The sequence below is a fragment of the Mastomys coucha genome, unplaced genomic scaffold (genome assembly GCF_008632895.1).
Source record: "Mastomys coucha isolate ucsf_1 unplaced genomic scaffold, UCSF_Mcou_1 pScaffold7, whole genome shotgun sequence".
In the NCBI taxonomy this organism is placed as follows: Eukaryota; Metazoa; Chordata; class Mammalia; order Rodentia; family Muridae; genus Mastomys; species Mastomys coucha.
In genome coordinates this window covers 91,368,872-91,396,648 of record NW_022196913.1, presented here as the reverse complement: position 1 = coordinate 91,396,648, position 27,777 = coordinate 91,368,872, and the positions used below count along the sequence as shown (strand labels likewise).

At 41.1% G+C, this 27,777-nt stretch overlaps 1 protein-coding gene across 1 annotated transcript in view; it reads left to right on the top strand.

Annotated features, from left to right (window-relative positions):
• Ext1 (exostosin glycosyltransferase 1) overlaps positions 1-27,777 on the top strand; it is a 283,742-nt gene that overhangs the window by 243,847 nt on the left and 12,118 nt on the right. The window contains exons 4-8 of the mRNA XM_031359393.1: positions 2,677-2,796; positions 11,750-11,882; positions 14,129-14,247; positions 15,984-16,079; positions 20,681-20,770. Coding sequence (XP_031215253.1) covers positions 2,677-2,796; positions 11,750-11,882; positions 14,129-14,247; positions 15,984-16,079; positions 20,681-20,770 — 558 coding nt within the window. The remainder of the gene's footprint in view (positions 1-2,676; positions 2,797-11,749; positions 11,883-14,128; positions 14,248-15,983; positions 16,080-20,680; positions 20,771-27,777) is intronic.

Sequence of the window (27,777 nt, the reverse complement as noted above, 5' to 3'; positions counted from 1 at the left end):
ACTTAAGTGTAAGTGTGGTTGTCCAGTGCCACCAAAGTATGGATATTTCACCCTTTGAAGCCATTTTTTGACTTGACTCTAAAGATTGTGTTCTTCATACCCCTGTGCCCACACTTGCTAGTATTTTTCCTCCTCATCTGCAATCTGTTTTTACACAGCTGCTTCCATATTGAACAGTGACTATACGGTTGTTAACAATGGTTTTAAAGAGCTGGCACAGAGCCCAAATGTGTGCTCTGGGAAATGTTTTTTGTTATGTTACAATTTTTCATTTCCTGTTTTAGAGCAGCTCTGGTGTTTTTATTTGCATATGTTCTTGTCAGCCTGTCACTGAGAAGCATGCTGTGGCTTTCCTGTACCTATTTTGGTAGATCCCATTACTACACATAGCCTTTTATTAGAACTTCAGTGAGCTCTTGAACTTTCAAATCATCCCATCCAAATTGTAATTAATTCATCACTTTCCTGTACCTGTCTCTGAGGACAGGCAGATTAATATTAACCAATAGTAGCCACATGCCGTTAGAACTTAGAACTCTATCTTGACAACCAATTGAAATCGTCCTCCAGAGCACTTTGCAGAGCACTGTCAAGATACTTCAATCCTACACACAAACTGATAGAACACAGTTCTAGAAGTGACAGGATAGGGGGCTGCCATGGAGGAGATGGGGTGGTATCAGTGGCTGAGCCTAAGGACCTCTCTCCTCCCTTTAGAAGAACCAGGGACTTGGCTTTCTGGAGACCAGATAGCAATGATAGCTTTTGGCATTTTCCTAATGGATTAGCTCTCGTGACGATGATAAAAACAGCCACGCCAATCTGTATGACTTAGAGAATGCCATTGACATTTAAAAGGGCATGCTTATGAAAACTGAGGATGAGGTTGTTTTGTTTCTTCCCCCCTAGTTTTTCTTTGGCAATCTAGGTCATTTTCTCATTGAACAAATAAAAATAAATTTTCTTGACTTATCAAGGATCTGTGTCATGAATGGCTTAGCTCATCTAAGAATATTTTATTTCCATTTGACCTTGATCCTGCCAGTGTTTTAACTTTACCTGTGGCATCCATATTTTTTTTCAGTATTATGTTCTCTTCAAAGCATAGATTTAGTATCTACATTAAGATATTGGCTCAGCTTTTCCTTCTGTTCTTATTATGAGACATTTTCATTGCTTTTCCTAGGGGCCGGCTTGAATCTTAGCAACGTGCCATCATCTCCTTCCCCTCTGATGAGAACTCAACAATAATGCAGTTCCATATTTTGAGTAACTTTCCTATTAATGTGGTTGGCAGAGCATTTCTTATGTAGTCTGTTTCATCATGCATTAGGGAGGCAAGCATGCAGAAAGGTGAGGACAGCAGGGCGGTTGACAATCACAAGGAGTCTAGTATAGATTACATAAACAGAAGCGCTCTTGAACTGTACATACAGTAAGGGAGCAAGCCTGGAAAACTTAGCCAGAAATCCAAGGAAGGCATCGTAGAACTAGGGCTAGGACAAATTTATAGGCAGATTGTAAACAACTTGCCTAGCTCTACGTAAAGTCAATTGGTCCAGCTTGGAATAGCGTCTCCCTGTGCTAACAATGGTAATAGCAGTAATAATGAACCATCATAATTAAGATTCCTATATTGTAGACACTGTACTAAGCACCTAACCATGTCATGTTATGAACGAATAATCCAAGAGAGCACCTAACTCATCCAAGGAAGCATATCTAGTAAATAGTAGAATCAGAATCCCTTTAATGCCTTTACCTTACCATCAAGCTATGTTGCTATTAAAAATAACAATATCCTGATGAGAGTTTCTGCTAGCCATGCTCAATTAGGCTCTTATTTCTTGAATGGCTAGCATAAAAACTATTCTCTTAGCCATAAAACATATAGCAGTATGAACAAGAAGAAAGGCCTTTCTTCAAAATTATTTAACTTGGTATATAGAACAGCCTATGATGAAATGCTTGGGAGATCCAGAGAAATTAGGGTAAGGGCTGGAGTAGAGAAGAGAGCTCTCAGGTGTACAAAAGGTTCAGAGGAGGCTAGAAGAAGGATGTGCATGTAGACATGGCTAAATCTGTTTGGGTTGAGTGGGTAGGTTCAGGAACAGTCTTTAAATACACACATTTATAGATTCTTCATGGTTCCTAGGGTAGCACTTCTTAGGAAAGGATTTTTTGTTTGGTTGGTTGGTTTTGGTTTTTGTTGTTGTTTTGTTTGTTTACTTTCTCCAGGACTTATAGTGTCCATGTCAGGGCAAAAGAGTTCATGGGTTTGAGGAAGAGTGGAGGAGGAGGAAGAGGGAGCTGAACTTAATGACTGTAGGAGTCCCCTGTGCAACTTGACCTGCTAACACAGAATCTTAGAACTGAGCCAAGCCAGTGCACAGCTTCCATGCATTTGAATGCCATTGAGGTTGCCTTCTTAGACCTGTTGTTTGTTTTGATGGTTCTTGGGGACATTTTCACTTAGTGGTTGGTGACTTTGGTGGTGAGCCTAGCTTTTACTGGCTTAGCCATCATTTCAGCCCAGGTGATGATTTTTTAATAGACCTGTTTTCTGGAAAATCAATGCTATGAAGAACAAAAGAGCAAACCCACTGGGTTGTTTTGATCAAGCTCATCTCTCTGTTTTACAGTTATAATTACTGTGTGTTCTCCTTAATGTTACAGATTCCTTCTACAATCAGGTCTATTCATCAGGATAAAATCCTAGCACTTAGACAGCAGACACAGTTCTTGTGGGAGGCTTATTTTTCTTCAGTTGAGAAGATTGTATTAACTACATTAGAGGTAAGTGAGACCATTCCTCTTATGATCTTTGAATAATAGTCCTTTTATTGCAACCTTGTTTTTGCTGTTGGGTTGTGCAGTTAGTCAAATAGGACAAAACCAAATTTTCTGTCCTTGAATAGGTTAGTGACTGCCCCACCCCCACCCCCACCCACCCCACATCTGTTTCACCATTCCCAAGCAAATGCCTTCATTCCTGCCAAATTCTCATAGTAGAAGCGACATGGAGGGAAGTTGTGCTCTGGTCGAAGTGATTTGTCTGACATAATTTCAGAGATAATGTGAATTCCTGTCGCTCAGACTCGGTGCTATCCTTTGAAGGCATATTTCCAGAGTGCATGTAGAGAAAAAGATAATGATCAAGCAAGGGAAATATCTCCTACTACTCTTAAAATATGAACAGTTTAGTGGTCACCATAGGGCATGGTACTTTAAGACACAGCAAAATTGCTTCTGAAGACACATGCAACCGAACCAGCCAACTATCATCATGATTGTATCCAACTGGTGTCAAAAATGTTAATCTTTATAAAAGGGGAAGCTCTGGCAGATGAGTGGATAAACACCTTCAAGTTGCTTTATTCTGTGCATGTGAGTGCATGTATATGTGTGTGTTTGTATTGAGAAAGTCCTCTATACACACTGAGCCATGTCTCATTCTCTTATATTGCCTTGTTTAAGGCAGGAGGAAAATAGAAAGTCATGAAAATGATTAAAACCACAGGAAGTAGAGCAGATAGCAGTGGCCTCAGGCTATGCAGAGCTTTGCAAGGGGCTAAGAAAGAACAGAGAAAACTGCACACTCATGAGTTTCAGACCTATGAGCAGGGAAGTGATCAGACTGTCTCCTGAGGTGACCCAGGAGCTTAGAGAATGGGGAGGGAGGATTTCCTACACACTTGGAGAGTATATCCTGCGGAAGTTAACGATCACTCTGAAAGCTAATACAATCTCGAATAAATACAAGATAGCCAAGTAATACTGTAGAAACTGAAGTCACCTGGTCCATCCATATGACCATGTTGTGTTCTTGCTGAGGGGAGGGTCAGAGTCAGTGTTAGTCAAAGCACAGTGGAAATTTTTCCACACCAGCCTAGTTTCAGCTCTAGGTCTCAGCTCTAGGCAACCAGTCACCATGATTTTCCCATGCATATGCCTGAGTACATCCTGAAGCTAGGTAAACAGAAGGTCTATTTTAATTATTTTCCATTCCTTTTTTGCTTTTTGTTTCTCAGTCAGATTGAAGATTTTTTTTCTTCAAAAATAATAAATCATTTTCTAGCCTTCTACATCTTAGAATGTTAACAAAACTAACTGGATTTTATCTGTCTCTTGCTCAGGAAGCCCAGAGATAAACAAAAGAAACTGCCTCAATATTATTGACACTTGCATATTTTAGAAATGTGGAATATTTGAAATATTAGGCTCAGTGTCTATGGCTTCTCTGATGACTGCATTTAGACAGAGCCTTTGGCCTCGTATACACACATACATATTTTACTGCAGTCATGTTTTTTTTTTATATCAAACTGTCTAACTGCTTAGTCTAATGGCTTTTAATCATGATCTGTGTTTAAAAGATAGCCCCCTTTTCCCTCAGCTTTTAATTTTTTGTGTAAGTTGTTTTCTGGTTTTCCCATGGCTTTAGTTACTCTTTCCACAGTGTTCTGTTGGGCTATGTAGTACATCCTCGGGTGTGTCCCTAGCCTTTTTATCCTGCCCTGCTGCTGTTCACCTGTGTACCCAGACCAGGTTTTAATCTGTCTTCACCTAATACCACCGTGCGGTAAGCTTCTGCTTATCTACCCATCTGCTGCAGGTCACGAGTACCGTCTGTGATGACTACTGGCTGCATAGATGACTGGCTGGGAGTGCATACCGTGCCTTAGTCAATATTCTGCTTGCATTTTGGACTTTGTCTCTGCCTACACTTTTAGGGTAGTATTTATGAAGTGAAATTAGTGAACCAAAGAGTCCAAGAATTACAAAAGTCATAATATATTTTGTTAAATTTACTATTTTTTCCTTAAACGTGAAAAACACATTGTTTTATTTTTGTCTGATGAAAATGGCACATGAAATTGAGGGACATAAAGCAAAATTTGAATAATGGGGGAATCTACTGTCAAGATAGCAATTTTCCTCGATCTGTACATCAAAGTCTTAAAAGAAGATAGACAAATTACTCTGAGCTATAGTTTGAAGAATAAATGCCCTACCATAGCCTAGGATTGTTGAAAAGTAGTAACGATCATTTATTTCCATAGTTTAATTAGCACACATTATAAAGCTATCATAATCATGGGAGCTTTGATCCAGCTTCTCAAATGAGAGAAGATATGAGTTATATTATTTAGCTCTGAATAAGTTAAATTTGTGAATACAGCAGTGGGCATGTAGTATCAAAGTGTTGGCTGCATTAGCATGAGGACTTGGTTGGACTCCTGGTATCCATGTAAAAGCCAATTGTGGTGACATGGGCCTGTGTCTGCCATGCTACTGGAGACAGAGGCAGGCATATCCCGGAAGCTTGCTAGCCCAAACTACAATTTCCAGGTCCAATTGGAGACCCTGTCAACTCCTTACCTCCACACAGGTGAGCATTCTACACTCACACAGGCACAAAAAGATAATATAGTTGATGTAGTAGGGTAAACCATATCATTTTAAATTAAAGAAGCTGTTCTGAACATGATTTCATAAAACACACGTAAGTGTGACGATGAAAAATCATTAAAATTTCTGTCTATCAGGAGACACTGTAAAGGAATGCAAACCTGAGGGCAGAGGTTCACAGTTAATATGAAGCTAAAGAAAGTCACTATTTTTGACATGTAAACCCTGATAAATGAGTTAGAAAAATATCAAGTTCCCAAGAAGGCTAGAATACAGTGAGACCTTGTCAACACACACAGATCAGAGCGATTGAGGTACATCTTTTCCCAAAACCGGATGAAGTGCATCTTTCCACAAACATTCTGAATTAGAGTTTAAAATGAAGAATTTTTTATGTTACTAAAAGAAAAAACTCCTAATGTTTTTGTAATGTATGTACACATAAATTATACATATATATATTTATATGATGACAGATGTATAGAGATAATTTGTACATATAGTGGTTTGACTTAATGGGTTTTTTTTAAGTATATTATGATGATGCAAAGAATAACATGCATTCAGTAAATCGATATTTCGAGTACTTATTTTTGTACCTTTTCCCAAGCTATCACTATGTTTGGTATAATATTGTGTTGTGAAACTGAGCAGTGGCCATGAGCCCTCCCTCCCAGTCAGCCACACTTGAACTCTCAGTGTGCTGTGTTGCTAGATTACTATGCTGGATGAATTGGGTATAGTAAAGACATTTTCAACCTACTTTACTTTTAGTCTATGATGAGTTTGTCAGGATGAGACACCCTTATAATCTAAGAAGTATCTATAGAATCCTTTGTGGTATTGTGTGGATGTATATAATAAAGAGAAGAGATGCAAAAGTGTAGAGTGGCTTAACTGCTAATTAAATTTAATTGTTGTTGTTCCTAAGGGTATATAGTCAAGTCATGTATGCATCAGTCGCTATGAAAGTGATGTTTGCCCTAATTTGAGGAAGTTAAAATGAAGTAAAATGCTACTTTTCAACTATAGTGTCAGTATGGATGTCACCTGAAATCATGGCAGTAAGGGTGCAGAAGAGAGACTTTAAGATCAGAGTGGAGAATGACTGCAGAGGCTAACACCTCTAGAAGAAAGCGTAATTTTCACCCTGTACTTCTTGAGAAGATAATGATCTAATGAACAAAGTTCCAAGCAGCATAGGTTCTAGTGTTTATGTTAGTTATAACATTGTACATCCTTAGTCAGATTGGCCAATTGTGGTGCATCTACATTGAAGAATACTACACAGACACCAAGTGTAGTAAGGACATATATTTATTGGTATAAGAAAATGTTCATACTGTTCCTTTAAAAATCAGGTTAGGATGTATTCAAACAGTGGGAACCCATCTTTGATTTTGGTTAACATAATATAGACTTATGCACATTTAGGGAAAATCATTCCTGAGACATGATATAACTACCTGTGTTCACCTTTAAAATGTATTTTACTTTTTATGTGTATGAATGTTTTACCTGTATGCATATATGTGGACCACATGCACACAGTGCTCCAAGAGGTCAGTAATGGGTGTTGGATCCCCTGGAACTGGAGTTCAGATGATGGTGAGCTGTTTTGCAGGTTCTGGGAACTGAGGCTGGCTCCTCCGCGAGCTCCCTTAACTGCAGAGTCGTCTTCTCATACCCTAGTTGTACTCTTTTTAAGCAGGGGATTATTTGAAGCTGATTTTTTTTCTTTTGTCTTCTCTAATTTGCTGCAAAGAACCTATCGTGAGTGATTAGTTCATTCTTTTGATATTTCAAAATAAAGCAGTCCATGTAAGTAAGAAGACTGCCATAAATGACATATCTCATTGCCTACAATAGGGGGACCAGTGTAGTAAATGGTTTCATCCACTTAGACTCTCACACGCTGTCTCTGAGAGTCCCTCCTCTGCTACATTCTTGGGAGCCTTCAGGATTATAATTAAAACATAACACACAGACAACATTGCTAATTTGCCATGCAAAAGATCATATCTCATTAATTATATTTCTTTTGCAGCAGGTTATTGTGTGGATCTAGTTTCTTGTCTATTAAGTTAACAGAGCTCCCTCCATTCTCCTGCAATAACAGCTGGATGTGTTACATTCATCACCATAGAATCTTACATTGAGCTGTTTTCATCTTTGAGCCTAGAAAAGCTTTCTTCCCCTTGGATCTAAGCTACACAATTCTTTAGCAACACATTTTTTTTTAAAACACTAAAACCATATACTTCATTCAAATTTATAGCAGCTGTCAAATCTCTCTATATCATCCCAAGATTGGATTGTAACAATCTGACCTCTCAGGCAAATTGCAAGAGAGATAACACTTGCTTTCCCATCTTAATTCAGAGCTTGCATTACCCTATATTCAACAAACAGAAAAGCAGAAGAGGTAAAGGAAATGCCATCCTTATACAGAAAGCAACAAAGCGTACACGCTTCTGAGATGAACTCAAGGATCACATGTCGGCAGGGCCCACTTGGCCTAGCACTTACACACAGTGTGTCATTCGATCAGTTATGGCCCTGCTAAGGAAGAGAATGGAAGTTAACTCTGAACAGCATAGACTTAAGGCTCTTTTGCTTAATTTATCTACCCGTAGACTCTAGATCTGTGGTAGTTCTTCCTTGTTGATCATAGTCTAGACCCTGAGAATGGGATTACAAGTCTTTGGAGAATCCACATTAGTAACTTCTCTCATTACTATGAACAGATAGATGTCTTACAAGAGCAGCTTAGGAGAAGGAAGGCTTATTCAATTCAGGCTCACAGGTTAAAGTGGATTCCGGCAGGGAAAGTATGGGAACAGGAGTATGAGAACACTAATCATGTTCTTTTGTCTGTAGATTAGAAATAGAAAGTAGATGGGAAGTAGGACCTGGCTTTCAAATCTCAAGGCCCTCCCCTACTTCCTTTTTCTAGCACTGCTTTACTTAAAGGTTCTACAACCTTCTAAACAGCATCAACAGGGAGACCCAAGTAGGAGTACATTTCACATACCCACTCTTTTAGACTTGGGATTCCATTAGCTCTCAAGCCTGACTGCTACATTTTGGAATTATTCTCTTTGGAACTGGATTTTTCGGTTTTGTACTTGTATGCAAATTGACAAATGGCAGTGGAATGAATGGCAAGCTGCTAGAAAGATAGTTTTCCCTCGTGGGTGAGACCTTAGTCACTCAGGATCAAGGCAAGCAAAGAAAAAGCATGCATGAGATTATAATGACATCTGGTGTACCATAACAGCCTATGGCAGCGCAGAAGACACTGTTTTAGATGGGGTTGTGGAACTTTCCCATTTGCTTCTCAATTATCTGACTATGCACATTTAAACTATAGCACTATTGTGTTATGCAGATGATTTTCCTGTAAAGCCAGTGAACTAATGTCAATCAAAGATTGCTTTGGCTTTGAACACATGTCATATCATGGCACTTTGTGTGTTAGGTAGTATTATTTGATCAAGAAACAAATGAAGATGACTACAGCCTGCAACCCCACTACCCATGATTTTGTAAAAGACAATGACAGAACAATAAGGAGCCTGTCATTCTACACTGTAAATTCACTCAACAATTATTATCTTTAACAAACAACAACAAACACACCCCCCCCTCTCTCTCTCTCTGTGTGTGTGTGTGTGTGTGTGTGTGTGTGTGTGTGTGTAAGGAAGTGTCCAGCCTCTAAATGTTATATCTTCTTTCACAGCAATAAAATGTACGCACTGAATGCCATTCAAGAATCCTGAGAGCTGTCTGGTGAAGTGACAGGGAGAGCTAGACATTAGGAGATTGAAAAATGACCTTTCTGTTTGTTGGAATGAGATCCAGACTCCTTCAAACTTTTGACAATCCAAGATGATATGTAAGCTTTTTAGAAGCACATCTGGTAGCCAGGCAGAGGTGGCACATGCCTTTAATCCCAGCATTTGGGAGGCAGAAACAGGTGGATCTCTTAAGTTCAAGACCAGCCTGGTCTATAGAGTGAGTTCTAGGACAGCCAGAGCTACACAGACAAATCTTGTTTCAGGAAACAAAAGAAAAGAAAGAAGGAAGAGAGGAAGGAAGGAAGGAAGGAACAAAGGAATGGAGGGAAGAAGGAAGGAAAAACAGACAAACCAAAGTCCTAAAGAATCTTTAGTGAATGTGAAAACTTTATTCATAAGTATTTTCATTTTTTTTGCATAGAAAAATTACTCTATTTTGATCAGTTCAGAGAAATAATCCATGAGTACTATGGGGAAATACATAAAAAGAACAATACTGGCTATATCTAGAAAATGAAATGAAATTTGTTTTGAAAGGCAAAAATCAAATCTTAGATACAAGAATTTAGGCAGATTATCTGACATTCTGAGCGGTTGTCATGTCAATGATACGTTATCATTTTATTACCAGTGAGAGGATGAGCCTGGAGGCCACAACTCAGTTGGCCGAGGTTAAGTTCTATGTGCTATGTAGTCACACTTGTATCTTCTTTTCAAGATCCATTTAAAAAGAGTATGGAACGCTTATTAGAATTTCAAGAGTGTTCCATAAACTGATGGTCATATTTGGAAAATGTGAAAGAAACCAGAGCTGTGACTTTTAAGTGAATAGAGTCCGTGACCGTGTGAAGCATGCCTCCCTGAGACCCAAGCAAATGTTGATCTACTTGTAACATCTCCGAGTTCCGTGTCATTTGTTTGTAGCTTCAATTTCTCATGCTGCCTATTGCCAATTTATTCTGTGTCTTGATAGCCACGATCATTTGTGTGACCCCATGCTGAAAGGCACATAAATTTAGGAAGAAAACATAAGGGAGATCTAAATGGACCACTGTAGAAAGGAAATAATAGCCTGCATTGGGAGAGTATGTGAGATGAAAAAATGAAATAAATGGTATACAGACAGTTTCGTGCCATGTAAATGTCTTCCCAGTTCTCACATGTTGCTCACAGTAGATGTCTAGAGGATGGCACTGCAACCCGTGCCTCTGTACCATTGGCAGTAAATATCAGCATTATAATTGGATTCCTGAAATCTTCATCAACTCAGAAAGTTACCTAATCATATAAAATTAGCAATGTTGATCTGAGGGAAAGATAAAAATGCAAATATTAATAATGAATTGAGATTATTCATTCGTTCTCAACTTCTTCCCTACTTCGTTCAGTAGGAAAGTACAGGTGATGTGTTTTAAAAGATATATAGGGTGCTGTATTTAAAAGATACATTGGCTGTTCTACCAATCACTGTGGGGAGTGACATGGATAAAGGTATTAATAACTTAGCAAATCCTAGAAGTCCATACTTAGATTCACGTATCCTTAAACATTATATCAGGGTTGATTGGCTGATTCAGTGACTCATTGTTGGGAGTCAAACACAACTAAGCCCCTGAGGTTGCTTTTTGTTTGTTGGTTTGTTTGTTTTTTTGAGTTTTAAACTTTTTTCCTGGTACGATATTCTGTATCAAGTTAATTATTTTTCACATCATATCTTAATGAGTCAATGGTTTCATTACAAGAGTTTGAAAGTCAGAGAGAAAGCCGTAACGTAGACTAATCACATTCAACTGACAAATGATTCAGGTTGGGGGAAGGTTTGTCTCTAAATGTAGAATTTAATGATCTGCAAGGTCCCAAAGTCTAACGAAACTAATGAACTACCCTGACAATTATTAGTCTTCATATGCCATGGTTCTTGTCCCATTCCGTATAGGATGTTTTGAGCAGTTGTTAACTCACTACTTTTTGAAGTCAAAATACAGAAACAGTATTCAAAGTCTTGCAATTGACTTTGAAAAGGGAATTAATGATGGTGACAGGCAATTTAAAACTCCCTCCTGAATTAAAGGGATGGAATGGGGAGTGAATCTGCCTTCTCTTGTCTTTGCTTCTGTCTCCACATGGCCCACACTGACATTGCTGTGCACATAGAACAGATCTTGCTGATAACATCTGAATCTATATATAGATGCCCCACCACCAAGAACCAGTGAACTCTTCTGCACACTGTACTTTGAAACTAGCAAGGACCATAATTATAAAATAATGAAATAAAATAAAAAGATGCCAGAACTTATGATTAAAATGGAACTTGACAAGCATTGTCAGCCACTGTCCATATCTTCCTCTTACTGTCCTGCTGAGCCTGTCACTGCTTTGTCTTGCATACATTTCTATCAATAGAGAATCGGAGGAGGAACAGTTAGAATGTACTGTGTCTTTTCAACATCGTCATTCCCTGTCATGGATGAGCCAAGACCCTTTCTAAGAATCATCTCAGACTCACCCTCACCACGTGCTGCTTTGCTTTCTAGATTATTCAGGACAGAATATTCAAGCACATATCACGTAACAGTTTAATATGGAACAAACATCCTGGAGGATTGTTCGTCCTACCACAGTATTCTTCTTACCTGGGAGACTTCCCTTACTACTATGCTAATTTAGGTAAGTGAATCCTTGTGATTACCAGGAAGTGACCTTTCTTCCCCAACAGCTGGGGTGGGGGATTGTTGTCTGAGCTCTTTTTAAAGAGTTGACTCACAATCAAGAATTGTAAATACAACAGAGTACTGGAAAACAAAAAAAGACAGGAGGCCTTCTTTCTCCTCTGAGCAGCTGTCCTGTACATTTGGTAGACTTCGTTGAGAAATGTTCTTAAATTATAGATCATTTTGAACATGAGAAATGATTAAGTATAAACTTAATATATATATGTATCTATGTATGTATGTAGGTATGCACGTGTGTGTGTATATCTCCATGATTTTTCCCATAATCTCACTTCTCTTACTGTACGTTTAGAAAAACCTGAACTAAGAAGGAGAAATAAGTAATAATTAAGATTATGTGACAAGGAAGAATTGATGCATTCTTCCAATGTTTAGTATGGTCCTCTCATACACTGAGCGAATGCCAGGCTAGATGTTTGAAATGGAGATCATGTTTGATAGAATTTGTACACTCAAGCAGCTTTGAATTGATCTCAGTGGGGTGAAGGATGTGAGCACAGAGATACAGCTCCACAGAGGCTGATGCTCCTACCTCAGGCATTTCCATAGTTGGAGCCCCGGACACTCTCATGTTAGTGGCATGAGGATATGTAAGCTCAGAGTTACAGTGTCTAGAAAACGTGGGGCAATAAAGCATCTTTCAGACCGCTATGATGAAGACTCCAGGTCGTCCACTCTGTATGAATGTGCTTCAAAACAACTTCACCCTTCTTAAATTGTACATATTTAGCTTGAATCCCACTAAGTGAAACTGAAGTTCAGGGCCTAAAGTATCCATCAGCAGTGAATAACCATTTAATGTAAACAGGGCATGTTGTGGAGACCATATGGAATTCAGTGGATAGTTTACTGTGGGCCAGTGAGAATTCCTTGTCTGACAAAGGCAGTAGATAAGAATCGTGACATTTCTTGTAGAGCTCTGTGATCTTCACTCAGAGTTAGCCCCTTAGAAGTATGTCTATGGTGTTTCTTAAACTCTTGCTAGAACACCTAAAAGCAATGACTGATTTCCATTGTTAAAAAGTGTTTCATCAGGCCTGGGTGTCGTGCTTACTTGAGTGTTCATCAGGAGAAGGAGAAACTCACTTTCTTTCTTAAGTTCAATTAAAATGCTAATTGGAAGGCACAATTTTCCATGTAAAACATTTGCATAATCGTTTCACATATACACTCTGATTTTAACTTACATCCCCACCTATATCAAAGTCTAACTGGGATGTTCCCACAATGCCTGGTTCATACCTAAGCTACTAATGTACCAAATTAGTAGGTCTAAATGAATGAAGTTCTGAAAGGCTCTTAACTTGTTTGTAATTTCTGAGTTCTTGAAGAAGGGCTCCCAAGGGGATGCCTTCTTGTTTCTCTTTGGTGGTAATGGTTGATTTGCATATTCATTGTCCTTTCCTGTGATGAGCTCCCATTGGGCAGAAGTCTGTTTCACATACTTTTTCTCTCAGTGGTGTTTCTGTTACATAGAGCAGCCGTTCTTGAAATATGGCAGCTCCCTTAGTGGGATGCTGCAGATGCTGGAGCCAGTGTTGAGGATGCTGATGGTGATCACACAGAGTACTTCCTATTTGCTAAGTCCTGTTCTAAGTGCTCAGTGCGTATCAGGGTGCTTAACTCTGAGAATAACTGCACTTCCCAGCTGAAGGAACCTAAATGGTCTACCAATGTTTCTCAGTGCCACCAATACTTGATGGGAGATCTGAGAGTCAAGCCTGAATGGATGCTAGATGCTGTCTTTTGAACCTGTCCTACATACGGATTCTTAGGTGAAATAGTTAATCACACAAACCCCTTCAGTTAATATGCAGGTACTTATAAATCCACCAATGGAAAAGGTGTGCTTATGTACAGACATTAACAGGTAAGTGACCAGAGCAGACCAGAGTGCATAGATAAACGTTGGGACCATAAAAAAAAGAAGATTACAGGCATCACTAAGGGAAGAAAATGTCCACAAAATCTGGAGCTGGACACTGGAGAGGTCTCTAGGCTAGTTGGTTGTCACATGTCAACTTTCCATTTTCTCCACTTCTGTCCATAAAGAAGAGCTAAAGGACAACTGTACTGACGGGGACATCAGCTCTAGGGTGAGCCACTGGAACATAGAGTCTTTTTACTGAATCTTCTTTTTTTTCAGTGCTTTATTAAGCTCTCGCTGTCATTCCCTTTCAGGTTTAAAGCCCCCCTCCAAATTCACTGCAGTCATCCATGCTGTGACCCCCCTGGTCTCTCAGTCCCAGCCAGTGTTAAAGCTTCTTGTGGCTGCAGCCAAATCCCAGTACTGTGCACAGGTGAGTAGCCTTGTTCTCTGCAGCCTGATGATGGAGAGCCTCGTTTCAGACCTGTCCCACACTCGGCTTTCCAGGACTCTTCAGGCAGCATACCCAGTTCCTCTAGTGATCGGCTAGGCTTTGATACCTCTTCTTGTTTATCAGCTTGGAGACTCAAAGGTGAAAGCTGGCACAAGTCAGATTTGTACCCCGCCCCCAACCCCAAAACACACACATACACTCTGTTAAAAAAAAATGTATGGAACAAATTGCTTCTTTTTTTTTTTTTCTTGTTGTGTATGGATATGTATGCATGCTTTGGGAGGGTGAGCAATATGTGTATGTACAGATACACATGTAGATGTTTTCACATGTGTGTTTAAGCCAGAGGTGAACCTAGGTTATCATTCCTTAGGTACTGTCTACCTATTTTTTGAGACAGGATCTCCCACTGCCTCAGAACTCATTGACAAGGCCAGGCTGCCTGGCCAGTAAGCTCCAGGGATCTACCGGTTTCTGGTGCCCCACCCAGCACTGGGATTACAAACACGCACTCCCATACTTGGCCTTTCACTCCGATGCTTGAGATAGATCTTAGGTCCTTGTGTTGGCAGGGCAAACATGTTATTCACTGAGCCACCTCCCTAGCCCCTTATTTCATTCATAAACATCAACATGATAAAGTAAACCAAAATGGCCCCAGGCAGGACACAGAACACTAAGCTCGTTCCAGTAACAGTAATGGACTTGGCCGACGTCGGGGCGTGTCAACTTCTCCTTCAGGGCTGCCAGGAGAGAGCAGAGGATGATATCTGTGCTAATAGGGTTTCCCAAGTCAGCATCACCCCAAGAGTCCTAACACTGACTTGTGACGGGTATAGATAAGAGGGTTTACAAATGAGAAAAGGCTCAAATCATAGTGAAGTGTTCGTTTTTAAATTCATCGCCTTTAATGGAAATTTTAAAGTCACATAAAAACCAGCAACTGTTCAAGGGAATCCAAAGCAGGAACTCATCGTGCTTCTGTCTCAAATTCTTTTATGTCGCCCACATTGCCTGGTGTGGTGTGAGTTCATAGCAGATGTTCAGATGTTTAGTATACATTTTTTATTTAACTTGATCACAGTTGCTATTACACTCATTGTCATAAGATATCAGAAGTTAGAAAACACTTGATTAAGTTCCTGCAAACTTGAAGTTACTACTTTTTATTTGTGAGTGAGTGTGTGAGTGTGTGTTTATCTTTGTATTTGCATATATATGAGGGTTTATGTATATGTGCATGCGCATATGCACAAATGTGCGTGTACATATAGAATCCATTGGATGACATTGATTTCTTTCTCAGTTGTTTTCTTTCATATATGTTAAAGTAGAGTTTCTTCCACCCAGAGTTTGCTCGTTGACTCAGCTGGCCTAGTAAGCAAGCTTGCCTCAAGGGTTCTCTACCCCCTAGGGGCTAGGATTTTTGGTAGACATACCCATCTGGCATTTTTATGAGTTCTGGAGATCAACTTCAAGCTCTTTACTTGCTGAGCCATCTCCTCAGCCCTTGGGGATACTACTCTCTCCTAGTCTCTGAAAGTAGTCTTTTAGATTTCTACCATTCCCTCTCTGGTTGTTGAAGAACAAAAGTTCTAAAGTTAGTGTGGACTCACTTTGAAATTTTGTTTTACCAGCTCATTTCTATACCTCTTTTAGAAGGAGGCCAGTAGAAGTACCCAATACAGCCATCTAATGATCCCTGTGCCTTTCAGATCATAGTTCTATGGAATTGTGACAAGCCTCTACCAGCCAAACACCGCTGGCCTGCCACTGCCGTGCCTGTCATCGTCATTGAAGGAGAAAGCAAGGTAAGAGGGGCTAATGCGAGGCTACTCTGGAAACTTACTTCACAGATCACCATGGATCTGGCTCTAGAAGATCCCTTAAGTGCTCTTGGGTCAGGGTTGTATCTAACACTGTACTTACCCCTGAATACCTTTAGCTTTGACAGCCATGGACTTTGGAATCAGTAAAACTTGCAGAGTTTCACTGCAAACAATCTGGTAGCTTTATAACTTTACATTCTTGGATGCTATTTCCTCATTCATAAAAGGAAACTCATACCACATACTTCCTAGGGTAACTGTAAAGGTGAAATGAACTCAAGGCCTGGCAACAGCAGTGTTTCCATAAATGACAAGAATGAAAGGTGGCAGTGGCAGCTGCTGATGCTGATGCTGCATGTGCAGTTTGTTTAGCTAATACACTGTGCCCTTCGGAAAAGGTTCCTTATCTTTAAGAAGATATTTCTCCTTATTTTGCCTTGAAGCTTCCATCCAAAGACCAGCTCAGCCTCACCAACTCATTACTTTTCATTACCCAGTCCACTTTGCTTAGAGCTCAATAATCTGACTTTCAGGGACTATATTTTTTGATGTTTTAAACTAGCATCTAAAGCCATGTGTCCAGCCCTCGACAGCCTTCCAGTCTCTTCTCTGGACTTTCTTCTGTGGCTGCTGGTTATAATGATCCGAATGGCCATTTGACTTTGGCCTTGACCAGCAGTCTCAACTCTCCACCTCTCAACATCCCCACCTGTCTTTCAACCCCCTTCATTCTGCTGTGGTCTTAAAATTTCACCCACTATTAACAGCCGGGACCCAGTTCACTCCCCTAGCTGCTACATGGTATGTTCTTTCTCAATTGTGAATTAGTCCCTTCTAAGTAAAAGTGACATTGGAGAAGCAGTGTCATCTGAGAGACTTCTTTTGCCAGTCCCAAAGAGACTACTTTATACTAGGTACAGTACCTAAGCCAGAATAGCAAAATAATCTTTTTGTTGGGTCAAACCATTTGAAACCATCTTGGACCTTAGAAAAGTGGCAAATCCATATGTTCAACATAACGCAGTGAGAATTGCAATGGCTTCCTCATCAAGACAAGCAGAGCATGTCATTATATACTCATTTCCCATTGTGTGTTGGGTTCTGTATAATAGACTTGCAACACGCTGGAAAATATGACCATTGTACTTAGAGCATCCATAGCTCTGTTGTCAATCAGAATGGGTATTAATCCTGCTTGACTAGCATTTGATAAGAAAGTTAACTGTGAGAACTGTTATAAGTCTCCTGGCTTGAATTTTTCTCTTATGAATACATGTCACCATATGCATAGTTTCACAAAAGGGACTGACACAAATGTCTCCTGCCTCCAGCGTTTTTATGTACACCTCCTCGAGAAAATAATGTGTTGGAAATATAGCTACATTCCATTTTTAACATTTGGAAACCTGAACACGGCACTGATGTATACCAGTAACTCTGAGTTTTGGAATTCTTTAGTGTTTTGCCCTCATGAACGACCACATCTCCCATATCTCTTTGGACTGTGTATATCAGGATATGTGGACAGGGACTCAGGTGCCTGACTGGGGCCATTCTGATGTCTTCAGATTGCACTACAGTTTCATGCTCTAATTCACTCTGCTTCCAGTGAGAAGTTACTGTGGAGGCTAGTGCCCTTCCTGGGATCGTACCTTGACAAGGTGCCAGCCACACTCTCCCATCCATTTCTATAACTGTGCCCCATTTCTATAACTGTTTGTTCAGTTTTCACCTCTACTTTGGCCACTAATTCCAGTGGGCTGTGTGGCTCATGTGCCTTGTCGTGACTCTCAATGCCTCGGGTGGTACATTCTGTGGAAGTGTTCCCATCTCAGCCTTGCTCCAGACCCAAGGGATTAAAACATAGCCCCACTTTGACGATTCAGTGAAATATTGTGTATCAAGGACTTGGCTTTGTACCTACTTAACACACACTAACACTTCAACAAATGTCTACTGGTATTCTGAGAGGGATTGTCCTGTTGTGATTTGTGTTACAGGCTCTAGAGTCCGGCTTAGTTTTTATATGATCTAAGGGGTGTATCTTAACCTCTGCCCTCATATACCCTCCAGTAAGCAGAAGTAATCATGATAACCAGTTTATGGTGGCTGAAAGAATCAATGATACCATGTGTGCTAGGAATTGTAGGCACAGATATCATAGAATCCCCCAAACTTTTTGTGCAATGTGTGTGTAATTAGTTCCATGTATTTTTTTTTCCTCTGTACTAGATGAGTATTGGCCATTTCATTATCATGTTTATAAGTTGTAAAAGAATTGGCTGCTCACATGGTTAACCAGTTTTGTGAACAATCAGGATGAAGCCCATTCGTGCAATATTGACCTTGTGGGTTTATTCCTTCCCCTTGTGTTAGTTCATTTAGGAAAGTAATTGGGTCAAGGACTTGAAAGAAAATCTCTTATTTCTAAACCAATGGGGTCATAAACTGTAGGCTCAAGAAGAGGGAGGGAGGGAGAAAGAGAGAGGGAGGAGGAGAAGGAAGATAACGAAGGAAGATAAGGAACGAAAGAAGACAGACAGACAGACTGACTGACTGACTGACTGACTGACTGACTTCCCTGTGAAGCCAGTGACTGACCCCAGGGTGGAGAGCAGCCTTCTCCATCCCACAATCTTCATATCTAGCCAGGATTTCAGATGTGTGCTGTTTCAGCTGCAAAGTTCTGTTTTGAATTTATAGGTCTTGCCTTCCCAGTTTTCCCCTGTAGGCTGAACACGGGAAAGGTCAGGGCATTGCTAAGCTGCTAGCTAATGGTTTCTGCGGTACTCCACGGACGTGTAAACAGCAGCAGGAGAATCGCTTCAGGCGGAGATTTCTGAGTGCTGTAGATATGGGGTTGCTGATCACTTTGTGTTTTATTTTGAAAGACTGAAAAGATTTAAAAAAAAAAGAAAAACAAAAATAAAAACCCTGACCCACTTGACAGATGTGCGGGAGTAGTCTCAGCAGTCATGTATACTACAATTCTATTGCCTAAGCTCTCAGGTGGGTTAGTGTAGTGTTTCCAAGTTTGTTTGTTTGTTTGTTTTAATTTTATTTGAGTACCCAATCTCTGTCTTCATGCACACCAGAAGAGGACGGGCAATCTCATTATAGATGGTTGGGAGCCACCATGTGGTTGCTGTGAATTGAACTCAGGACCTCTGGAAGAGCAGTCAGTACTCTTAACCTCTGAGCCATCTCTCCAGCCCCAGTGTTTCCCATTCTTAAGGCTGGAAGACCCTTCTGTAGCTCACAGGCACGCATCTTGGATTTGAGATGAGGAGACAGTCTTGGCTTCTCCGTGTAAGCAGAGCATGGGGTTCTTTGTGGCTGTTAAAACCTCCCTAGCCTGCTAGGTGTCTCCTTTAACCTCCTCTCAGGGTTCAGCTGCTCTGCTACCCATTATTTGAGCCTTCGAAGTGAGTCCAAGCGGGACATGCCTCTCAGGTTTCTATGTGTGGAATCACATGCCTAACTTTCACCAGACAATGGGGATGAGCTTGTCACATTTAGCTGTATGTGCATGTACTTTTAGGTTCATTCCACACCTGAGGCATATTCCACCCAGCCGCACCATCTGGGAACAAATCCAAGGTTCAGCTGAGGCAAGGTTCATGACCTTTCTGTCTCCACACCCCCACTCTTCAACCCTGAGATGGGTGTGTTATAAATACACAATAAGATGAAGGCCATGAAGGGAAGGCTGGGAACAGTCCTAAATTAGTCGTTGGGTAGTGTGTTCCTCACAGGCGGAAGCTATGTCTCTCCATGGTGAGCTTCCCTACCTCCATCTATCCCATCAACCTTCTTAGCCCCGTGCCCTCTGGTATGGAATGGCCCAGATGCATCATGTAGCACCTTCCCAACTTGCCTAACTGTGCACCACCCATGCTCATTCTTAAACAGATAAATCGATGTAATCTTCATCCTTAATTCCTCCCACTAGCATAGCAACAATATACTTGCACGCACACTATCTATGATCTTTGCTAAAATAGAAATAAAATCAATATTGTAAGTGCTTGGACATCTGCGGTGGTCTGGCCTCCCAGGATGTGTAGCAGGATGGAGTATGCCTTCTTCCCTGCTCTTTCCTGCTCTCAGGAGACTGGTTATCTTTGGGAGTCCCTTGTGCTCGCTGAACTCTTGTCTCTATGACCCCATTTCGGGTTCTGCCTGGTCAATTCCACCTAGTCAGGGCCTGCCTAATTCGTGGCTCCCATGAAGCCTTCACGTGTTCTTCTGGCAGCTGTCTCTGCTGCCCTCCAGTCTGGCACTCTTCATTCTGAGTGAAAGCCAGCCATCTAGCTCCCTATCTCTACAGACTATGGGTTCCTAAAGACAGACTATAAATCACATTTGGTCTCATCCTTGCTGTGGTTGGCGTGGTACCTGTAGGTACTCAGTAATTGCTGCCTGGGTTAATTTTTGCTGGTGGTCGGTGGAAGACTTTCACTGTGGCAGATGACATGTAAGGGAACAGTCTTCGTGATGGTGTGGCAGGGCAGAATTTTCCTGACAGTAAGACTCTAATGTTGCTTCTCCATGCACCTAATCTCACTTCTCTCATTCCCCAGGTTATGAGCAGCCGGTTTCTGCCCTACGACAACATCATCACTGATGCTGTGCTCAGCCTTGATGAGGACACTGTGCTTTCAACTACGGAAGTAAGAATGGTGCCACGGGAGCAGGGAGGGGCTGTCAGGCCCGAGAGGTGCGGGAATCGCTCTTCCCCTTGCCTTGCTAGAAGTTGAAAACATTTCCAAAAAATTCCTGAAGTGGTTTTAATTAACCCAATTCCTGTTAGCGCCTTGCCACCACCCCCTCCCCCGACACCCCGACAAAGTGCCTTTCTCTTTTGTTTTCTCTTCTAATTAAGACATCTTTTATGACTGTTCCCCTCCCCTCCCCCTCTCATCTTTCATCTCCTTTTGTTTTTTAAGCAGTACAGCTGTAGTCAGGTGTGTAGAAACACAGGGATGGAATACCTATGTCCTGAAACTCCCTGGTCTATAGCTAAGCATTCCACCCTTCCTTAGTTACAGTGCTGTTTTGTGTCCGGGATGCAGTCTCTGCTATGGCACATTGCTGGCTTCTAAAAGCTATTTTTCTGACTTATCTAAAGTGCTCCCTGCTCCCATCATGCACACGTGCACACGCTCATACACACACAGTCTCTCTCCCTCCCTCTCTCCCTCCCTTTCTCTCTCCCTCTATCTACCTCTCTCTCTCTCTCTCATACACACACTATGCACATACATGTGTGCTTGCACACACAAACAAGCAAGCAAGCAGTTTCATTTGGACACTGACATGGAGACCTCTTCCATTTTGAATGTTCAAGCATTTGTACCAAGAATAAGAATACCAGTAGACATGTGTTAAAAAGAGAAAGAGGAGAGAAGAGATAGACAACTCTGTAGCTGGATTGAGTATTAATCGCTGAAGCTTTAGGCCATAGATGAGATCAAAGATAGCTCTATGAAAATACAGAGTTACAGGATCACATTATCAATGGTAGCTACTTAAAGGCACAGAGACTTTGCTAATTAGCTTTTCCTTTCATTTTGTTTGTTAAGCCTGTAGTCATTTTTCTTTTGTTTTAGAAATTGGCACTTGCCAGCATGCACTCTTTCGGACCCAAGTTTAGTTCTAGTAGATACACTTATGGTTGACATAGGCTGGCTAACTCCCTTTCCGCCTTGAGATTCCATAGTTGTAACTATGTTTTTAGTTTCTACCAGATGTAATTGAACAGATCCTAAATAACCCCAGGACAAAATGTCCTGGGCTCACCTGGTTCAGTGCTTCTATGTAGCCCGAGTTCTATAAATACTTTTTAGTGACTGGGTTCTGGGAATCAACACTGTGCCAATGCAAGGCTGACCACACAGCCTCTGTGTCACATGTCTCTTGGCAAGAGGACATGCTGTTGGGCTGAAGATGTGATGAACAGGCAAAGGGAAGGCAGTGAACAATGAGCCTTGAGACACTCCAGCTGGTATGTTTCTGCAGCTTGCTGCAAAGGGAAGCTGGCATCCCCAGAGCACATTCATTCACCAAGTATTTGCTGAGCGATTCCTTTGTTCTGGTCTCTATGCCAGGTACTTGGGTTACAGACTTCTTTGCTTGTATCTATCAAAGTCCTGGCAGTAAACGGAATTCAAGTCAAATTGCCCAAATGAGAGGATTTTCAGTTACTTAAGGCGTGTGAGTAGGGTTGGTGAACCCTGGAAAGGCTGGTAAAACATCTGGTAAGAGCTGAAAGCTTCCCTACTGCATCCCTCGAAGAATAAGGAAAAGGAGAGCCAGTCCCAGAGATGCAGCTCTGCCAAAGAGGCCCTCCTCCCAGAGCTATGTTCACGGAGATGAGGCTGGTGTCAGAACCCGTGGGCCACATAGTTCTGAAAGGAAGGGCACAGCGAAGAGACCTTCTCCTTGATCCCAGGTTTCTGTTTTTGTTTTAATTTTGCTGATGGCTACCATTGACCTGACCTAGTCATGCTCCAGAACAGTATGCAAAGCAGAGCAGGAAGAGCCATCCCTGGGTGTGTGTGATGAAGTACTGGGACCATACAATTTAGAGGAAGGAAGATTGGTTTAGCTCAGGGTTGCAGAGCTTTTGCTCCATTATGGCAGGAAGGATGTGGCAGCTCAGAGAGCGTGTGGCAGCCATGGATCAGAGAGGGATAAAGGCTATCTGAACTAGATGGCTCCCCTTTCTCCTCCCTTTGCTTCATCCTAAATCCCAGCATATTGAGTCTCACCTTCCACACTCACATCTATCCTTACCCTCCCCTAGTTAATCCTTTCTGGAAATACTCGCACTGACACATCTTGCAGCGTGCTTTTCCTGGGTACCTCTGAGTCCAGTCAAGTCAATGGTCAAGGCTAGCTGTTACATTCATGTTCAAGGATCCCAGGGAAAGAAGAGTGGACGGTGCCTTTCCAAAGGCAAACTCAGGACAAGTTGTGCATCCCCATGGTGGAACATCCATTGCACATACCTAGGGCATCTTCTTATGGCCTCGAGTATGCTTCATCTCACGTTATCCCCAGGGCACAAGGCAATTGGTCACACTCCAGGCTTTGTTTTGCCATGCCCCATGGTGAAATAGCTTTCCACCACTGTGATGCATCTCTGTACTGGAGAATTTCCTGTCAGAAGATAGCAGTTCCAACCATTCAGTGCATGCTGGGAGGAACATGTGTTGCATGTGAAGTAATTAGAAGTCAACGTGGGTTGAAAATGATATGTAAATTTAAGAGGCTGGCAGTCTGGCTTGCTTTTGCCTACTGATCAGTAAAGTGATTGTATTGCCTAAAATGGTCATGGGCAGAATTTCTCTATTCTATTTTTTTTAGGTGAATAGGTGTTGGTTTCATTGGATTTACACCACACACACACACACACACACACACACACACACACACACACACACACTGCTCAAGGGATCTTAGATTATATAAACATCTCACTGAAGCATCAGGAATAGATTTTTTTTTAGAACCATTCTTTAAAGGGCATTAGATATAGGTGGCTTATGGTTATTTACATTTATACGAGTTGCTACAAACCCTCAAAAGAAAACAGATGTTGATTTTTAAGAGAAGGGGGCTTATGTTGACCTTTGCTTTCTCTGATGTGTTAATGATCTGAATGAAAGCAATGTTATCAGAAGAATCACATTTTATCTAAATTTACTTTTGAGTTCCTTTGAAATGACTTGAAAAGGCCCTGAGATAGTGAGAAATTCATGCAATGCAAGCACCCCATTGAGTTCTATACTAGTTGCTTCTTTATCAAAGAATAGTGGGACACCCCAAAGAGTGCTGACAGTTGGCTGGATTCTTTGACAAGAGGCTCCACAATATACTATCCCATCAATTGGCACTCTTGGTTTTGAGTATGGGGGATGTCATAGGTTATCCTGATCTAGTCTCAGGTGTGTCTGGTAAGGCTCTCTCTCTGTCCCCTTCTGTCTTAAATCTCCCCAGTAAGATTTCCTGATGCATAGTCTACCACTCTCCTTCCCTCCCAGTTCCTGGCAGGTATGGTTTGTGTGAACGAGTCATATTAAGCCTTTCTTCTCTTCTGATGGCAATGTTTCCAGAGAACAAGAACCAATAAGAGTTTATTATGAGGGATTAGTTCATGAGGTCATGGGAGTCACAGGGTCTGCAAATCTACACTTTCCACATGTAAGCTGGTGTCTCAGGAAAGCTGGTATTGTGGTCCTTATAGGAAAATGATAGCCTGAGAGTGCAAATAGCCCATGGTAAGTCCCAGGCCAAAGGCAAGAGGAGTCCATATGCAAGCATGATGGCAGGGGAAAAAGAACACACACAGAGCAGGTGGGATGGCTATGTGGGTCAGAGCTCTTGCCATGGAACCCACATTACCAAGCCAGATGTGGTGGTACACATCTGTACTTTCACTACTCCTTGATGGCAGGCAGAGACAGTGGGATGAACACCAAGTTTGTAGACCAGCTAACCTGGTCCTAGTGTGGCCGAAACAAGAGTGCCTGCCCTGTTAAGGTAGAAGGGAAGAACCAAGTCCTGAAAATCGTTCTCTGAGTTCTGCACATCAACGGCAAGACCAATTCTTTTAAAATAGTTAAGAAACAGCAGGGACGCCTTCTTCCATATTCGCTCTCTTGTGAACTCAGTGGATTGAAAGGTGGCCATCCACCAAAGAGGGGCCTCACATGTTAGCCTCATGTGGACATAGTTTCACTGGCCCACACAGAACTGATCTTCCATCTGCCTTCCTGACTCCTGTGGCGGTCAAGTTGGCACACATGTTAACCATTGTTCTTTTTATTAGAAAGCCTCTCACCAGATAGTAATTGTGCAATCTTTGGCACCGCTCAGAATGTCAGGCATCAAATTAGTGTTTCATCATATAAGTGTGTGAGGATTTGGCTGTTTACAATGACAGTAGCTTCTAGCTAAGGCTGAAAAATTTGGAAATAAAAATTTATCTTAAAATTTTCGTGAGGCAAGTCGAATGGCTCATTAGGTAAACGTGCTTCCTACACTAACGCTTGAAATCTCATTTACAAAAGATTCTCTGTGTAGCCCTGGCTGTCCTGAAACTCACTCTGTAGACCTAGCTGGCCACAAACTCAGAAATCTGCCTGCCTCTTTGCCTCCCCACTGCTGGCACCACCCTCTGGGTTTCACAACTCATTTAATCCCTGGGTCCTGAGTGATGTATAGAGAGAACTGACTGTGAAAAGTTATCCTCTGACATCCACAGAAGCCGTGGCTTACACCCCAAACCCCAACCCAAACAAATAAAGTACACTGACACGAGTGTGTATCTTCCTGCTTAACTCACATAAATAAACTTAATAAAAAAAAAATAATGTTCTGGGCCAATGTTTCCAAAAAGATACTGTATGTAGCATATTCATTTTAACAGTTATCTTATTGCTATAATGTTTCTTTGAAAACAACATAGTCATCAATGAAACCTAGGATTTCCCTGATGTTTTTACCTAGGATGAGACTAATTAAAAAAAAAAAGTATCAATTTAAAGAGAAATGTTATCTCAGTAGTTTAATGGGTGATATGAAACTTGGGCAAAAAGCTTGGGAAATATCAAGCTAGGCTTATTCACTTCATTGTTAAAATTATTTTACTTAAGTGAATACCAATTTACAAATTACAAAATCAGTCAGTTTAAACCTTGCAGTTCAGTGATTTAGTTCATTCATGGTGTATACAGTTACTGTCACTTACCTCTTTTCCCAAAACGTTGTTATCATTCACTAAAGAGTCTTTGTATATGTTTTACATTGTGCCTCCCCATCTTTGATAACCTTCATCTTTAACTTGCCCATCACTGACTTACCCAACCAGGACATCACATGTTTGTGGAAATGTGTCTTACATGGCCGTGTTAGCCTTCTTTCTCTTACTTAGTACACTGCAGGCATTTGAGTTTCAGCCATGTTCTATTAGTGTTACCAGGACCTCTCTGGCTCCCTCTCTATTCCCAGTCCTTTATCTCCATGTAAAGAATTTAGATGAGACACAGAAAATAGTGTAAAGAGAAGTATATAATTAAAACACACGAAGCGTTCTCACGGCTGAGCGTGGGAACAGCCCAAGTGTACCATGGTAGAGGAAAACCCTTTCATAGTGGAGTGCACAGCTCTCTGCCCCCATACTGACCTTCATGCTTACATATGCTGTCTCCTCCTTAAGATTTCTGGAAGGGACCACTTCCTGGGGGATGTTTTCCTGTCCACATGATTGACAGATCCATTTGGATTAATTCTATAAAGGGGCAATGGGTATGTCCATGTTCTTTTACAGGAAAGCCTCAGAATAGACGGTGTTTTAGTTAGGTTTCAAAGACAGAATAAGACACGACCAAAAGCAAGTTGGGGACGGAAGGATTTATTTATTCAGCTTACACTTCCACATTGCTGGTCATCTCAGAAAGAAGTGAGGACAGGAACTCAAGCAGAGCAGGAACCTGGAGGCAGGAGCTGATGCAGAGGCCATGGAGGGATGCTGCTTACTGGCTTGACTCCCATGGCTTGCTCAGCCTGCTTTCTTATAGATCGTAGGACCACCAGCCCAGGGATGACTCCACCTACTATGGACTGGGCCCTCCCCCGTTTATCAGTAGTTAAGAAAATACCTTACAAGTGGATCTCAGGAAGGCATTTTCTCAACTGAGGCTTCTTCCTCCTTAACGACTCTAGCTTGTATCAAGTTGATACACAAAACCAGCCAGCACAGACAGTAATTTGCTGATCTTTGGTGCAGTTCAGAATGTCCTGTCTTTAACCATGGTTGGAGATCAGATTCAAATCCCTTTTTAAAATTCCCTTCTTTTGACCAATTATTTAAGTGTTTATGCTTCAGTTCCTGGTTTTTCAAGGGGTTGGTTGTGAAGGAGGGGCCCATCCCAGTAGCCTTTAAACAAGCTAATATCCAACCAGGGTACTGGGAACCTCACCTGTGTAGTCTTTTCAATAACTTGGTGGCCCTCCCTGTATAACACTATATGGTCATATTTGTTAGTTCATAAAGTTTCCATTTTTTACCCTTTGGCTGTTCTAAATATTTACTGAATTTTTTTGACTATCTTTGATGATAGGACCAGGTCTTAGCATTAGCATTCAGTTCCCAAGCCATTTTCACAGTAAATTTGAAATAATTGTAGACAATGAGAATTCCTTTTGCCATTACTTACTGAGAAGTAATGGGCCAGAGTTGCAAGGTGAATTATAACATGTGTTTAAGATAAATTGCTTTCAATACTAGCAACAGAACCTAAGAGAGGTGTGTATCAGAACCATACACACTGGATATGAAAGGGTTCAAATCTTAGCCCTGCCACTTACTAGTGTACATAAATTACTTGATCCTCTATTTATCTTAGCTTTCCCTTTTATTAACTGATAAATATAAAAGTATCTGTCTATCTCACAGGGTTACTATGAGGTTATTACAATATCTAAGATCCTCTAAACCTTTATATCAGAATCATTATATGATCATAAATGTATCATTTACTTTCACATTTTTTGTTTATTTTTATTTACTGTTCATCAGATGATCTGAAGGTAGTGTATAGATTAAAAAAGAGATAACTTGGTAGCTCTATGTGCTACCTTAGAGTAGGTTCAGAATTATCCATTTTGGCTT